The 17,377-nt window shown below is 35.6% G+C and overlaps 1 protein-coding gene and 1 pseudogene across 3 annotated transcripts in view; one reads left to right on the top strand and one right to left on the bottom strand.

Moving 5' to 3' along the window:
• Window positions 1-2,172: 2,172 nt before the first annotated feature.
• LOC106748461 lies at window positions 2,173-8,635 on the top strand (annotated as a pseudogene).
• Window positions 8,636-14,398: 5,763 nt separating this feature from the next.
• LOC106748468 overlaps window positions 14,399-17,377 on the bottom strand; it is a 5,040-nt gene continuing 2,061 nt past the window's right edge. The window contains exons 2-5 of one of the 3 annotated variants that reach the window (XM_014627002.1): window positions 16,624-16,902; window positions 16,399-16,555; window positions 16,225-16,285; window positions 14,399-16,092 (exon numbers count right to left, since the gene is read on the bottom strand). In XM_014627002.1, coding sequence (XP_014482488.1) covers window positions 15,932-16,092; window positions 16,225-16,285; window positions 16,399-16,555; window positions 16,624-16,718 — 474 coding nt within the window. In that variant the 5' untranslated portion in view covers window positions 16,719-16,902 and the 3' untranslated portion in view covers window positions 14,399-15,931. Of the gene's footprint in view, window positions 16,093-16,224; window positions 16,286-16,398; window positions 16,556-16,623; window positions 16,903-17,377 lie in introns of those variants that run through there. The other 2 variants (XM_014627010.1, XM_014627019.1) reach the window with 2 other exon arrangements.

Raw genomic sequence — 17,377 nt, 5'->3', positions numbered from 1 at the left:
TCNCGGAGCTTGGTTGGGAGGTTCTTTTGCATCCACCTTATAGTCCGGACCTGGCACCAAGTGATTACCACCTGTTCCTGTCTATGGCGAATTTTTTTGCTTGTGAAAATCGACTTTCCCAGTTTTTTGCCAATAGGGACGAGGGTTTCTATGAGAGAGGCATAATGAAATTACCATCGAAATAGCAACAAGTCATCAAACAAAACGGTGCATATTTGACCTAAATCGGATCATTGTAACTATGTTAAATAAAGCCTCCAATTTGATAAAAAAATAATGGATTACTTTTTACTAGACATTATATATATATATATTTGTAGTGACAGTATATTTATTGAGATTTTATTGAGAGTACAAATTAGTTCGGTCCGTTTTTTATGGTCAAAAATGCATTTATTTCAGAACAAAATGAATGAATAGATTAACCCTTTTAGTACTGAATTATTTTAAGATTTTTATGCCCATGGGACTGATTTAATTTGTCGCTATATGGATTAATATGTAAAAGTAATACATTTTATGCCCAAGTAAGCAGATGACGAGTCTCACTCGTCAAATGTACCGAAAGGGTTAATCAAAGGATTGTCCATCGCTGGCTACTACTTTTACCCACCTCTCAGGTAATTTTCGAATTCCATCTCGAAAAAATGTCCCGTCTTTTGAGGCGATCCAAGTTAGGAGCCAATTTTCGATTTCTGCGAAAAAAGTGAACCGGTGACCTGCTAAATCGTGCTGCATCCGTCAAAACAACCAGTAATCAGAAGGAGCAATGTCCGGCGAATACGGTGGGTGCGGTAAAATATCTCACTTGAGCGTTTCCAAATAATTTTTTACGACTTTTGCGACATGAGGCCGAACGTTATCATGCAGAAGAATAACTTGGCACCCAATTGCCTTGCTTGTGAGTCGTTCCAATGGATTTCAATCGTACGGAAACTGCTTGTTGCGTAACTCCCAATGATTCTGCAAGCTCCTCTTGCGTTTGACTCGGATTTTCATCGAGTAATGTCTCCAATTCTTTGTCTTCGAATTATTTTGGCTTTCCAGAGCGAGGCTTGTCTTCAACGCTGAAATCATCATTCTTGAAACGTCGAAACCATTTCCTACATGATTTATCAGTTATTGCATTGTCACCATAAACTTCTACAAGCATTCGATGCGCTTCAGCTGCACTTTTCTTCCAATTAAAGCAGAAAACTAAAATCTCCCGTAAATGCTGTTTATTTAACACAAAATTTGACATATTCAACACAGTAAAAAAGCAGGGGTTTTGTGTGAAACTCAAAGCGATATAACCTGAATATTATTGACAGATGTCTAACCTCTCTGAAACCACCGAAATAAGCTGTCACTATGAAACATTCATAACAGGCAGAGCCATCTTTTGAAAATGGACCGAACTAATTTGTACTCCCAAAAAATATATATATATATATGTTATACATATATGTCTGCTATATTCATATCAGTCTTATACTTTCACTACTTCAAGATGGCGTTTCTCTCTTTTTTTTTCTCCTTTCTTCTTCATAATTTCTTGTAATAGGTAGGAATGTAGACAGATTTAGTGATAAGTTCATAATCGCACAAATAACTTTTATTAATTACATATTTCATATATACGTATTATATATTATATATATAACAATAGAAATAGTAACAGAAAACACGTGTCTCTGGTTCCCATAAGTTACCGATTAGATAGAATACAGCTAAATATAGCAATAAAATAAATAGTTGCATTAACACATTATAAGTACCTGACAACTTATGAAAATAAATACTTACATTAATGGGCGTATAATAAAGTGCCAAACTTTTTATGCATTGCATATCTGATTTATTATTATCCTTAATGTGTGTAAATTCTTAATAATTTATATATAATGTTTCAGTGCAATTTTTATATAAAATTTTCCGATATTTACGAGAGTATTCATGAGTCTAATATCTTGTGAGATAGAAAAGATTGTCGAATACTGACGCAGCACAGTAGAATATATAGGTGCATTAATATATCGATTCCACGGTCAGGCCTTCCGGTTTCCGAACTGATATGTCATCTTCATTTTTATATAAAAAGCTTTTAATGTAAAATGCCTTCATTTCTGGAATACATTTAGATATTATTCAAGCAGTACACGTGTTACTATTTGTAAGTGATTTTCAAAGAAAATTTCTTCAATTATTTGTATCGTATCGTTACGTGATGTGGATAAAGCAAATGTTATAAATTTGTTAATTGCAACATTTAATATTGCAAATTTTGCTATCACCCCTGTTAATTATCACGAAATAGAACTGCATGATACAATTTCTGATTTAATGAGTGCTGTAAACAATGATGATGTCGTTTAATAAGAGTGGGGGCTTGAATAAGACTTGATTTTGACGACCCATCGAAACAGTACCATAATTTGTAGAAGTGTATGATATTGACGGTCAAGAACATAATTATGAAAATTAAACTTATATTGTGGATGATGAAAGCGGAAATGTAAACTTAAATTATTAAAGAAAAGCAGTTGATTATGGGAAAAGTGGAAGATAAAATGTTTGCCCTGTTAATGTGCAATATCGTTTTAGAAAGATAAAGTATAATTAAATTAGAAAGATAAAGTATAATAAAAAATAAACAGATATGAGATGAACATACGACATGAATATCTATAGTACGTAGTAAACATCAATAAACAAGAGGAGCGTTGATTCACGTCGCGCGTTCATTTGTACTCAATCGATATTATTTTTTTTATTTATGAATTTGATTTTTTAAATATCAAACCTTTTTTTTAGGTAAAATCTGTTTAGCAATTGTATAGATGAGAAGAAAATGTTATACAGGTAGGATAAAACAGAGACAAATTTGTGTTTATTGCCGAATATGTTCTCCTGAAATTTCAAGAAGCCATTGATAGAGAACCTATCATTCACGATGCATATTTGTGAAAGTGGGCACTAGAAGCAAAGGAGCAAGTGGGGTTTGACATCATTTATAGCAGGGAAATTGGTGGCTTTGGAATTTTAAGAACACATACTACATCACGTAAAATAACAGCATTTAAATCACGATTTTTAGCGTTTAAAACACGGATCTGATCTAACCGTATGTCAAACTGCAGAGGAATTTATATAAGAACAGTAAAACCATATATCAATGTAATTGGTGAGGGATCAATTTATTAGGTAGTTACTTAATTCCTGCCGCTCACTATTAGAGGGTGCCGGCTCCAACGCTGGCGAGTTTCGACAGTGAAGTCGCATGTCTTATGTAGCTTAGAAATTTCTGAAAGTTATTCACTTCTTACAGGTTAGATTTCTCATCCTCAAAGAGATTTTCCAACCGATTCAAGGTAAACCGCGATAAGCTGTTTTTCCGATATGAGCTTTTTCATTATTTCGACCTCAAGAAAACCACAGCTGAAACGCATCGCTTATTATCCGAAGTGTATGGTGATGAAACTCCATCGGAAAGAACATGTAAAGTTTTGTTTGAACGCTTCCGAAACGGTGATTTTAACGTGAGAGACAAAGAACGTCTCGGACAATCGAAAAAATTTTAAGATGTCGAGCTGCAAGAATTGTTCAATAAGGATCCAACTTAAACGCTTTTAAAATTATCGAAAGCGTTAAATGTTATTCCAATGGCTGTCTCAAAGCGCTTACATGTCATGGGAAAAATTCATAAGGAAGGGATATAGTTACCACATGAGTTGTCTGAAAATGTTATTTTGAATCGTTTATCTATTTCGACTTTTTTGCTTCTAGGCAAAAAAAATAATTTTTTGTGGCGTATCGTGACTGGCGATGAAAAATGGATTTATTTTGATAATCCCAAGCGGAGGAAATCATAGGTGGACTTTTGTCAACCATCTACTTCAACGCCGAAGAGGAATATTCATGGCATAAGACCTGATTCTGCATTTGGTGGGACCAAGACGGTATGCTGTATTATGAGCTCTTGCGTCCAAATGAAACTGTTACAGCTAATCGCCACCAACAGCAATTATGCCGATTGATTGAGGAGTTGATGCAAATAAAAACTATCCCTAGCCAACAATCGACACAAAGTTATTTTGCATGATAACGCTCGACCGCATGTTACGAAAAGCGTGAAGCAGACACTTCTACAGCTTGAATGGAATTCTCCAGACATGCCACCGTCGGATTACCATCTCTTCCGGTCAATGCAACACGCACTTACGGACACACACTTCTCCAGTTACGAAGAAGTCCAAAAATAGGTGGATGAATGAATCGCCTCGAAGAAAGACACCGTCAAGGGATTGCCCTGTTGTCGCAATGTAGCAGATTCAACAAGCCTGCAGGTCCGCCTGCCGGCGCTGCTCTACAGCATAGTTGCCGAGGCGCGTGATTTCTTGCACGCAGCCAAGCGTGCCATGCTCGCGAGTAAGTTCGGCCGCTATGCCGTAGTTGCCGCGATCTCTGTGGCGCAGCGACGCACCGACCTGTTCGCTCGCAAGAAAATATACTCTCGTTAGAGTATATCTACGGACGGTCCGCGTTCGTACGTCGTTGTTTATTGGTCATTTTCTTGTGGTTGAGAGCGTGTCTCTGGTGGTATCGGTCGCGGCATACGTTAGCCGTATTTTTGGATTTATTCTTTTACTGTGTCCTGTGGTCTTGGGTCGCTTCCTTATACTTGATATCTTTGGTCTAGCGATAGTGTTCGGTCTCTGGTAGCTACCCTAGAAATTGAAGAGAGGCGACGGGCACATCGCTGCCGATGCTCGGTGGAAGTCCACTAAAGCCCCTTTCTGGTTATTTTCTCCGAGAACGCACAGCTTCTCGCAGTAGTCGAGATCAAGTTCTCGGTCTACTTTCTGTGAGGGAAATACACCCAGCGCGAGGCAGACGCCTCTTCCATCACCGGTTTCGGCACAGGGAACGTCTCTCGAGTCGTTTTCCTTATCTTCGAGCATTATTGCTCAATGTCTCCGCTAAGGAGCACCGCTCTTGCTACCGCTCTGGAGTGAGTGTGCTAGCATTTAACAGCAAGTTCCTGGGTGGAACTGTTGCTAAAGGCATGGTCCTCCACCGCACCTACATATCTAAGTTCCACTAGGACTTAGACGCTCCGCGCGATTCGGCCGCGCATCAAATCCGCAATAGTCTTCCGGAGCTCTCGCTCCCCTACGCCTGGAGGGGCATAGGTTCCCGGCGATTCTACTCGCTGTCCCTGCCACCGAAGACATCATCGAATTGAGATGTATATACATTTTGTATCTTGCGGTTTAATGATATCAAAGAAAGAGCGTGTCTTAACGAGAAACAGCAATTTCTGCAAATTTTCTTCGCGCTCTGTCTGAACGGTTCCGGCATTTCGTTGCAGCGTTCGGCGTAGTGCTAAGCGCACACGCAATATAGTTCTGGGCCTTCGAACCAGATTAGTCGTTGCAACGCTGAGCCAGTCTGCAACATACCTACGGAGAGATAGGAAAAAGTAGTAAAAAATGGAGGAAATTATTTTGATTAACAGGAATATGCCCGTGTACTATCAATGTGCGCATTACAAGCATATGAGAGAAACCCGGACATGGGCAACAGGATTGGAAGAAGAACATTGACTACGGTATTCATTCATCTTTCCTTTAAACAAATCAATTTTGGAGACGAAAAACGGCAGGAATTAAGTTTATCCCATAATATAATGCAGATGAGAGTGGCTTTAATTTAGAAATACGTTCTAGTAGAACATTAACTAATGTAGGAGTAAAAAAAGTTGAATCTACTATTCAATCTTTATCTTCCATGATTCATAGCTATACCATTATGCCTATTATATCTGCAGATGGATATCTACTTTCTTCTGTGTATAGTACTAAAAGAATCTACAGAAACATTTGGGCCATAAGTAGAGCAAACTCTTTTCAGACTGGTTAATATTTATTAGGTTGGTAAGAAAGTTATGTCGTTTTTCTGTTGCTCCAATTCAAATGTTCATTATTTCGTTGTTCTTTGTGCGATTTAGACAATTTTGGTACTAATCGAAAGCTAGTAGTTCCACGTTTTGATTTTTGACATTACGGGTGTTTTTTAATCATTAAATTTTGAAAAATAGGGGTATATAATGGATCAAGAAAAACTTCATTTTAGGCACTCTATGCTTTACCAGATGTAGAAGTATGAAACCGGAATTTCCCTATAGATGGTGCTAGCCATCAGTTTAGGGACCGTAAGACCGCTTCTGCAGCGCCATCATCTCCCTCTAACAGCTGACGAAAATTTTCAACACACAACCCAAGTTCCATACACCGGTATATTTTTCTATAACCTTAAACATGTCGAGTTTTGTGCCTACGAACTACAATTTGCGGACAGCATTGGTTTTTTGTTATCATTTGAAGAAAACTTCTGCAGAATCGCATCGAATGCTTGTCGAAGCTTACGGTGAACATGCTCTTGGTAAAACACAGTGTTTCGAATGGTTGAAAAAATTCAAAACTGGTGATTTTGACGTGAGAAACGAAGAGCGTGGGAAACCACCGAAAAAGTTCGCAGACAACGAATTGCAAGCCTTATTGGATGAAGATGATACTCAAACTCAACAAGAACTCGAGGTTGAATTGAATGTGACGCAGAAAGCTGTCTCAATTCGTTTGAAAGCCATGGGAAAGATTCAGAAAGTGGGAAAATGGGTTCGGCATGAACTGAATGAAAGACAGCAAGAAAATCGAAAAACCACTTGTGAAATGCTTCTCGACAGATACAAAAGAAAGTCCATCGTATCATGACAGGTGATGAAAAATGGATATATTTTGAGAATCCTAAGCGTCAGAAATCATGGGTGAATCCAGGCGAACTATCGACATCCACTGCAATCGCTTTGGAAAGAAGACAATGCTCTGTGTTTGGTGGGATCAGAAGGGTGTAATCTATTATGAGCTGTTAAAACCTGGTGAAACCGTTAACACTGACCGCTACCAACAGCAAATGATCGATTTAAATCGAGCATTGCGTGAAAAACGACCGGAATATGGAAAAAGGCAACACAAAGTCATTTTGCTCCATGATAATACCCCGTCACACACAGCAAAACGGGTCAGAGAAACGATCGAGGCGTTTAGTTGGGAAATACTAACGCATGCGGCTTATTCTCCAGACTTGGCTCCGTCGGATTATTATCTATTCGCATCAATGGGACACGCTCTCGCTGAACAACGCTTCAATTCGTATGAAAATGTACGAAAATGGCTCGATAGCTGGTTCGCTTCAAAAGAAGAAATGTTTTTTTGGCGTGGCATTCATAAACTGCCGGAGAAGTGAGAAAAATGTATAAATAGCAGTGGACATTATTTTGAATAAAATATTTTTTATCATTTTCAAGCAACAGACGTGTAATTTTTACAAAAAAATTCCGGTTTCATACTTCTACACCTGGTATGAGTTCCAACTTGGTCATAATGCGACGGAAGCTCATAAAAATTTGTGTTTCGTCTTTGGACCATCTAAAATTAAAGTGCGTACTGTCCAAAGATGGTTTGAAAAATTCAGATCAGGTGACACGAAGCTTCAAGGTGAACCTCGCACCGGAAGACCAAAGGAGCTTGATGACGACGTTCTGAAGATTTTAGTAGGTAATGAACCACTATTGACTACGAGGGAGGTCGGGGATAAGTTAAGCATTAGCCACATAACAATTGAAAACTACTTGAACAAGCTTGGCTTTGTTTACAAATGGTGTCGTTGGATTCCCCGTGAATGAAGCGAAAAAAATGTGGCAAATCGAATTTCTATTGCTTCTTCTTTTGCTTTGCTCGACAACAATAAGAGCCATTCTTGGATCGCCTGGTTACTGGTGACGAAAAGTAAGTTATGTATGACAATGTAGTGAGGAAAGAAGACAAGGTAATGCCAGGCAGTTTGCTTCCTACCCTTGCGAAGGCCAATTTGCACCAAAAAAAGCTAATACTTTGCATTTGGTGGGATTGTCGAGATCCTATCCACTGGAAACTGTTGCAACCAGATCAGACTGTCACAGCGGACCTATATTGTGATCAGCTAACCCGGCTGGATACAAAAATACATGAACTTCGTCCAGCACTGTATAACCGAAAAGGTGTTGTCTTCCAATATGACAATGCCAGGCCTCACGTGGTTTTAAGGACGAAGAAGAAGCTCCAAGCTCTTGGTTATGAAGTTTTATCACATCCACCTTACTCACCTGACTTGGCACCATCTGACTACCATTTGTTCCTCTTGATGCAAAATTTTCTTAAAGGAAACAAATTTCGAAATTCTCAGGATGTTCAGAGAAGGTAGATTTCCAGGCTTCAAAAGATAGGATCTTTTATATATCCGGCATAAATGACCTTGTTGACAGATGGAGGAAGGTCATAGAAAACAGTGGTCAATATTTCATTAATTAATCTCACTTAAACTTAAATATAAGAAATTGAAATTTCCTTAAAAAACGACATAACTTTCTTACCAAACTAATACATTGCGGCTCCAAAATCAAGAAAACTTACAAGTGAACATTTAAAAAAATTGGTTCAAAGAAATTTACTTTCGAAACACTGGACACAAAAGTCTATTACTGCTTGATTCATGCACAGGACATTGTCCGGAACAATTGGAAGAATTTATACCAAAAAATAAGCAAAGATTTTAACAATATTAAAAAACATAACCGCTTTAATACAGCCTTTAGATGTATTTGGTTTTAGAATTTGGAAACATTTTGTTCGAAACTAATTATGATAAATAAATTTACATTTACGTAATAACATAAAAATCTACAATTTTTGGTACATAATCAATTTTCTTCTCCATGATTTTGAAATGTATCAATATATAATTGGTACCAAAATAGTTATTTATTAACACGATCTGAAAATTATGAGAATCATATATTGTTATTTTAAAAAACAAAAGCGTTAAAATGCAGAATCTACGGTAAAATGGCTTTTATACATTGCACATGGTGCAAAAAGTACTTTTTTTTGGAACTCTTCTTTGAACAATATCATTATTGTGATAATTATATGAACTAAATATTTTCATAACTTTTATTTGAAAGAGCCAACTATTTTTAGAAATGCAAAGACTTATATAAGTGCAAGATTTGCAAATAGCTTGATAAAAATATATAAAAAATTGTTTAATTGAAAAAATATTAAAACGAATAATAGCTTAAGAATAACAATTTAGAACNTCTCCGACATCCTTTCATCTCTAACTTGGCGTCGAATTTGTCTACCTCTTGATCCGGTTGAAGAATACCTTTATTGGTAATTCGGTTAGCTAAGCGAGAAAAAACTTTGTACGAATGAGGAGCGCGATCTGGATATCATTCTCGCCACAATCTTGCAGCTGTTCTAAATTGACCATCACATTCACCTGAAATAAGCATCATATCACAAGCTTCCGCGTTTGAATACGACATGGCTGGTAAATGAGAATTTTGTTACACCTTACGTGACAGTATCAGACATGTCATACATCACGACTGGGTAATGCTAATGCCGGCGGTACCGTAACTTTCAATCCTCATAACTCGAAAAGTACTGATTAAAAAAACGTTTCATTATAGCGTTTTGGAAAGCTCTCGAGGTAAGCTACAAGAATATGCATTGAAAAATGGGGGTTTCCATTTAAGAAATTAAAGGTGACCTTCACGTGATCTTCAAACGACTATCCAAGATCAAACTAATGACACCATCTTATGTGCCCCTCGAAGTCACAAAGCTTTTGTCTGAAACATTTTTCTTCAAAATGTCGCGTTTACGAAAAAATCAGGTGAGACGGGTGGTCTGGGACATCCTGTATATGGGTTTTATAACGTCTTTCGACGTTGTCTGATCCTCATACACATATAATTGCGGTGCACACGTAGATTATACCAGCTATATGGGACCTACAGTTTTAACTCCGATCTCGAACGGCAATTTGCGTGAGGCTATTGGCAGAGATACTCTTGATAGATTGCCAGTCCATCGAAGAGGAGACACGAGCCTATGAAAATATTTTTGTTCCACCGAGAAGCGAATCGCCGGGAACTCCAGTACAACAGACCAGTGCGCTATCTGTTACGCCACGCTCGCGCTCGTAGAGCCATTATTTCGTTTTCAAAAAGTTTATTTTTGCTATAAGAACCTACTGAACATTTTTAAGTTGTTTTATTAATACTTTATATTACATTTTTATCCTTACAAATTCCTTTCCACGATTTAATTATTGAATGTTTGCATACAAAGTGCGGCCAATGAATACAAATTTTATTCTATATTTTCGAATAATTTTTACATTTAGAATAATTTTCTTGTATATAGAATATTCGTGTTCGGCCGAGGGTTAGCCAAATTCTTCTTTACTCGACAAATTTTTAACCTCAATTTTCTCGAAAACGAAGGTTCAATATAATATATAATATAATTTTATTCCAATTAATTTGTTTCCTGCTCTTACAATTCTGAAAATGTAAATATTATATATGGTTACCTCTCAGCTACAGTCATAAATCGATGTCATTTTGATTTTGTCTGATAGCTAAAGACAACAAAAATAAAATGATTAGCTATCAATTTGTCAATTTGTATTGCTAAATACAAACAATCAACATAAATTTTCTATTTATTTATTACTTTCCTTAGAAAATAGGTTACGATTTACGTTATAATGATTGATTTTTTCTCAGTTTCTTTTAAAATGTATTGCTTAACAAAGTACAATATTAATATAGAATATAGTATTAGTATACTTAAGTGATATACAATATTCCTTATACAATATTTCTTATTGTTTATACTACTTTCTATACAAAGTAAAATGAAGACTCAAAAAATAATATATAATATTTATTTTTTACATTTATATATATAGACAGTACAAATATACTAGGTTGGATCAAATATAAATGAACAAAATTTTGCAAAATTTGCAAAATGACCATATATTTTTTAAAATTAATTCTAATTTATATTTTTCTCATTTTTCGACGTAGTCCCCCATCTTATCTATACACTTACTCCAACGGTCTAATAATTTTTTAATCCCGGTATCATAAAAAGTTGGCAGACGTGTATCAAACCAATTGCACACGAACTGCTGCACCTCTTCGTTCGTTGTGAAGCGCTGTCCATCAAGGGCTTCCTTGAGTGGCCCAAGCATATGGAAGTCGCATGGTAACACGTCTGGGCTGTAGGGTGGATGTTCTAGAACAGCCCAGTGCATATCGGCCAATTTTTGTTGTGTTACTGCTGCGGTGTGGGGTTGTCATGGAGAAGCAACATACTTTTGATCGGAATGCCACGCCTTTTAGACCAATAGGCAGCTCGAACTGAAGTTCCTGAGAGATTTCAAGAACAGTTAAGGGCCGATTGCCTTCGATGAGTTCTCAAACAGCCTAGGTGTTCTGTGTTGTGATGCTAGTGCGTGGACGGCGCGGGTGGGCAATGTTTTCAACACGCTCCCGTCCATTCTAAAATTCGTTACACCACTGCTTCACCCGAGCCCATGAAAGGGTTCTTTCCCCGAACTGTGGGAGTAAACGGCGCCGAATTTCAGCAACATTTACATTTTCGTTGACGAGAAACTTAATAATACGTTGTGCAACTGTAGGGTGCACTTCTTTCTCGCTCATAGTGATAGCTGCTGAGAATAAGAAGCACGTGGCGCGCCAATGTTATTACTACCTTCCACATGACCCCCCTCTACTGTCCGAAAACGTTGCTGACCCCTCACACCGCCGACGGGCGCGTAATTTAAAAAAGCTCGTTTATATTTGATCTACCCTCGTATTTGAATGTTAAAAGTCATTGTGCGTTAACTAATATATAATAGCATTTCTCTTATCGTTGCCTTCTGTTCTTGTAGCATTGTATCTTATAGTTTCAGAGTGTTGTATATCAGGTTCATTAATAATTATAGGAATATAAATTATGTAATTTTTCTATATACAGATGTTACGTAAGGTATAACATGAAATTATCATGAATATAAGAATATAAGGATAGAGCGTAAATTGAATTTATACGCAAGGAGGGTGAAACCGATTTGAGAGACAAAGCATCTCTAAAACTGTGCCTGGATTTGATTGGGTTGTACTCAGGCATAATACCGCTAATTATAAAAGAAGTAATAAGAATATGAACATATAATTCAGAATAATACATGAAAAATTAATAACATAGTGGGTAGAAGGTGATTAAATACGTAAAAAAAGAATAACATTTTTTTGTTTGAACCTTCGTTTTTGAGAAAATTGAGGTTAAAAATTTATCGAGTAAAGAAGAATTTGGCTAACCTTCGGCCGAACACGAATATTCTATATACGATTCTATATACGAGAAAATTATTCTAAATGTAAAAATTTGTTGAAAATATAGAATAAAATTTGTGTTCATTGGCCGTACTTTGTATGTAAACATTCAATAATTAAATCATGGAAAGGAATTTGTAAGGAGAAAAATGTAATATAAAGTATTAATAAAACAATTTAAATAATGGAAAAAATAGACGGTTTTTGGTTCATACTTAATGAACAGAAGTTCTCAAATCGACGCATTAGCCATCTTTAAGATATCTTTAAGAGTTTTTAGAAAATGTCATGATAATCTTTCTTAAAGAACTGTTAAAGATATCTTAACCACTTGCGCTGGAAAGACGTGCTACGCATGTCGTTATGCTTTTGTCGCAAAATCGCCAACGACGTGGTATATACGTCGTCAGGCAATTGTCACAGAAACAAAAACGACGTGCGTGGCACGTCGGCTGAAATTCTTTGCCAGAGCACTGATTCTCATTGCACTGCATAGCGTACTGTTGTCAATATATAACCTATATTCTAAAATGAAAAGCGATAGTGAAGTTAACGATATTATTTCGACAAGTAGAAAAAGGAAACAAGATAATGGTGAGAGTAATAGTGATTTCGATGAAATTGTTTTTCCACTTCGAAATCGGCGTAGAATATTATCTGATTCCGCGTTAGTGTAGAATGTGTGCCAAACACAAAAAACGCAGTGAAACTACATGGGAATGTAAAAAATGCCTTGTTCCATTACATGTTTTAGACTGTTTTGAGATATACCACACTGCATGATTATTAATAAACAAATTTACTATTTATATTTATGTAATTTTATCCTCAATCGATGCGTTATATTCCCTTCAAAGAACTATTGGAAGTCCTAGGTCGAAAATAAATTAGTTTAGAAGATATAAGTCTTTCTCCGATTTCTCTAAGGCATCGAACACTGTATGACGCCCCCCAGCGAGTTACACTGGACCGTTCTGGCACACGTGTCTGTGAATTTCTTGCCAGCGCAAGTGGTTAAAAATGGTAAATGCGTCGATTTGCAAACTTCTGCTCATTGGGTAAATATATTATGAAATAACATACATGAAATAAATAAAAAAATTTATACAACAAAAATATATATACGAGGTCTGTTCAAAAAGTATCGCGAATTTTGAATTTCCGCGGGTTACGTATATTCGATTTTCGATTTTTTTGTGGCGTTATGTTGGTACTCATGTCCCTCACTTATGCCGACAAATTCGGCCATTTTAAATATTCAGTTTATCTTTGACAGCTGTTTTGCTTGGACGTGTTTTGGCTCGTCTTCGATTTTTGCCTATTCCAAAAATGGATCAAAGAATCTGTATCAAATTTTGTATGAAAAACAAAATTAAGTGCGCGGATGCATTCCGAATGTTGACTGTGGCATATGGTGAAGCTACCTTGGATCGAAGCAACGTTTATCGGTGGTACAAAATGTTCTCAGAGGGCCGAGAAGATGTGAACGACGAAGAGCGTGCCGGACGCCCGAGCACGTCAACAACAGACGAAAACATTGATGAAGTGAAGAAAATAGTATTGGCCAATCGTCGAATCACCGTTAGAGAAGTTGCTGAGGACCTAAACATATCGATTGGCTCGTGCCATTCGATTTTTACTAATGATTTGGGCATGAGACGGGTCGCCGCGAAATTCGTACCAACGCCCCTGCTCACACATCGTTGCTTGTGCGCGAATTTTTGGCCAAAAACAACACACTAATGATGCCGCAGCCACCGTATTCCCCAGACCTGGCCCCCTGTGACTTTTTCTTGCTCCCGAAACTGAAGAGGCACATGAAAGGACGATGCTACGCTACGATTGAGGAGATAAAGACGGCATCGAAGGAGGAGCTGAACAAGAACACAAAAAATAATTTTTTGAAGTGCTTCGAGAATTGGAAAAAACGTTGGCACAAGTGTATAATATCTGATGGGGATTACTTTGAAGGAGACAAAATAGATATTCATGAATCAATAAATAATTTTTGAAAAATCACAAAATTCGCGATACTTTTTGAACAGACCTCGTATTTATGTACGTAAATTTATACATATATATATAATAGCATACGTGAAGATAATATATATAACAATTTGAAACACACATACATAATTAAATATATATATTAATTACTTTTAAATAATATTAACTTATTTAAAAACTGTCCATTGCTGTTCGATTTATCTTTTATAGTAGCCGCATAATGGTGCAATATAATTTTAACATATTTTTGAGATATGGTTTGCAATAAATGTATTGCATGATTTTCCATTATCATTTGATGACATGTATGATTTTCGAGATATTTAAATATATCAGTATTTGAAAAATATTCTAGTACGGCAAAACAAATATCATTTGCGTTTCATGGTATGTTAGAATTAACAGCGCAATACAATATTTTCTCGCATTGTTGGCCTATGCGTATAACATCTACTGAAGGTTGTACTAAACCTACAAAACTTTTGGTAGAAACTAAATTATTTTTAGTACTATTAATTCCTATCAATGCATCTTTGCACGGTTCGTAGAATAAAATTGTTTGCAGTTGCATGAGAATATATCCTGCAATATATTCAATTACATATTCAGAATATTCTGTAATCTGCGTTGGGCAGTACATATAGTCATGGACGGTATTAAAATTATATATTTGATTCAACATTATCATTAAGGGATGTTGCCTCACTATATAATTTATGTAAACGGCAATTTTTGTTAATAACATTAATTCTGTGTTTTGCCGGCAGATGATACGTGTAATATAGCAATTTCTTCTAATAAGATACAATTAGCGGTATTATCATTCTTTATATCGACGTCCACTATCTTTTTAAAAGTAGCTTTTAACTGCCTAGCAGTGGGATTATTGTTACATCCTCCATGTCGTCGAAATGATGAAAAAAGTAACTCGATATGATCCTGATTTATTTTATAGTTAGGCACATATTTTAATAATTTTTAATGTCCGCATAGCTCGTCATATAAACTTAAAGCGCTCTTCATATAAAAAAAAAACCTTTGAAACCTTTGAAACCAGTTTTTCTCTGCGATGTAATAAGTTATTCTCCACATTCAGTTTTTAACAAAGAAATGTATTCCTTGTAATATTTAAGTTTATTTTTAATTAGTTCTATATTAGTAACTGATGCAGCTTTTTTTAAGCCATGTTGTTTAATCTTAAATTCTTTGAGATTAAAATGTCAAACAAATCATTAAATAATAATAAAAATTCAGCAGTTGCTGCACATTTCTTAAATTCTTCTAGTTTTAAGGTATTTTTACAAAATAAAAATGAGTGTGCTAAAGATGTACTGAAAAGTTGAGCAGCCAGACGTACTTTCATTTCTCTCTTTTCTGAAATAATTTATATGACTACTGTTTAACTTATTCCCTAAGCGTAATCCTTCGTTTTCTTGGATAGTATGTAATCTAATATATTCCCATTTTATGATCATTCCATGTATCACCATTTGTACCACCTAGCATTTCCATCATCTCCGCTAGTGTTTTATTTAAAAGTTGCTTGCTCTTTAATAAATGCAAGATTTCTTTTAAAGAAAAGACTTCTTTTTCTTTCCTTCGTAATTTTTGCTGCGTGACTTTCACCTTTTTACTTTTTTATTATTCCAAATATTGTATTCTTTTTCTTAATCTATTTTTTTCTGGAGAATCATAAATCATTTCAGGTGACACCATTGTCCCCTTGTCTGCAGTCAATGGTTTACATGACTCTCTTTCATAAGTATTAGCATTATCATATATATCTATCACCTCTGATTCCACTGCAATAAGAGAAAAGATATTATTTTGTTATGCATGTAATTATGATTATAATAATATTACAAAAATGACTTTTATTTGTTATATTCAAGTATAGGAAGGATTCTTATATAAAGATGTATATAGTAACATACCTTTTATATTTTCCTTATTCACCTCCATATTAACAGAAGTTAAAGGTTCTTGTTCTTTCTGCTGAAATACGGTTATATGTTAATAAGATTGAGCATTTATACTATTTTATAAATACTTGAATATTACTATTTTAAAATACTTGATAAAAAGAATTATCTTTAGTCAGATTTTACTCTTCGCAATGCATTCCGCTTCATTGTACTTATAGAGCCACTGTTAGTAAATGACTCTTTGTCAAAGTGCAAGGAGCAAACGCGGGCTGAATTCGATATTGATTTAATATGTAATATATCAAGCCAACACTTGCGAAGCATATCATCTTTTGGAATACTGTGAAGAATATTTAAAAACAGTCTATTTCTCATTTACAATTCATAATCATTAAAAAGTTATCTTACCTATGAAACGTGATTTTTCTCTCATTTTGCGCGTGTTTTTTTCCAATTTTGGCAGTCCGATCTGCTTTTGCACAAGGAACACAACACTGCACCATTACTTCAACGATTTATGAACAATAAACAATAAGACAATACTTGTTAACCTCCTCACCTGCTCAGACATTAGTGTACACTGACATAGACGCGAAGACGGTACTATATGCGCTTGCGCATAGTAAAAACCAATCAAAACCAGGCACAGTTTTTATCTCGTCCCCCTTTCTCTGTGACTTCATGCTACTGGAATTACCATAGAGATATAAAGCCGACCGCACGAAACGGTGATATATGCTACAAGATAAGTTATATGATACAAGCGACGTGATACATACTTGTATCAACGTTAAACCCAACCCCGATTCCAGGTGAAATGTATTTTTATTTTCACCTGCGTAAATTTATTTCAGTTTGAGACGATACTGTGAATGAAAAAGAAAATCTTTGAAAAGGTGTATTAAATCTGATTAAAATTATGAGTGAACATAATTATTATCAAAATAATAAATCATCTCACAATAGTGAAAATGATGATGAGTTTCTTGACCAAAGTATTAATGATGATGACTTTGACATGGTTTTATTAACTCTTATGAAACAATACCCATGTATATATATGATCCAAACAAGTTAAATCAAGAAAAAATTAATTTAGCTTGGAATAATATATCTGTAGAAATGAATGAAAAAGGTAAAAGAATTATATATTTTTTTTTGT

Source organism: Dinoponera quadriceps, unplaced genomic scaffold (assembly GCF_001313825.1).
Source record: "Dinoponera quadriceps isolate SergipeBrazil2010 unplaced genomic scaffold, ASM131382v1 scaffold245, whole genome shotgun sequence".
NCBI classification, from domain to species: domain Eukaryota; kingdom Metazoa; phylum Arthropoda; class Insecta; order Hymenoptera; family Formicidae; genus Dinoponera; species Dinoponera quadriceps.
The sequence above is the reverse complement of the archived record's forward strand: the minus strand, read 5'-3'. Positions and strand labels throughout refer to the sequence as shown.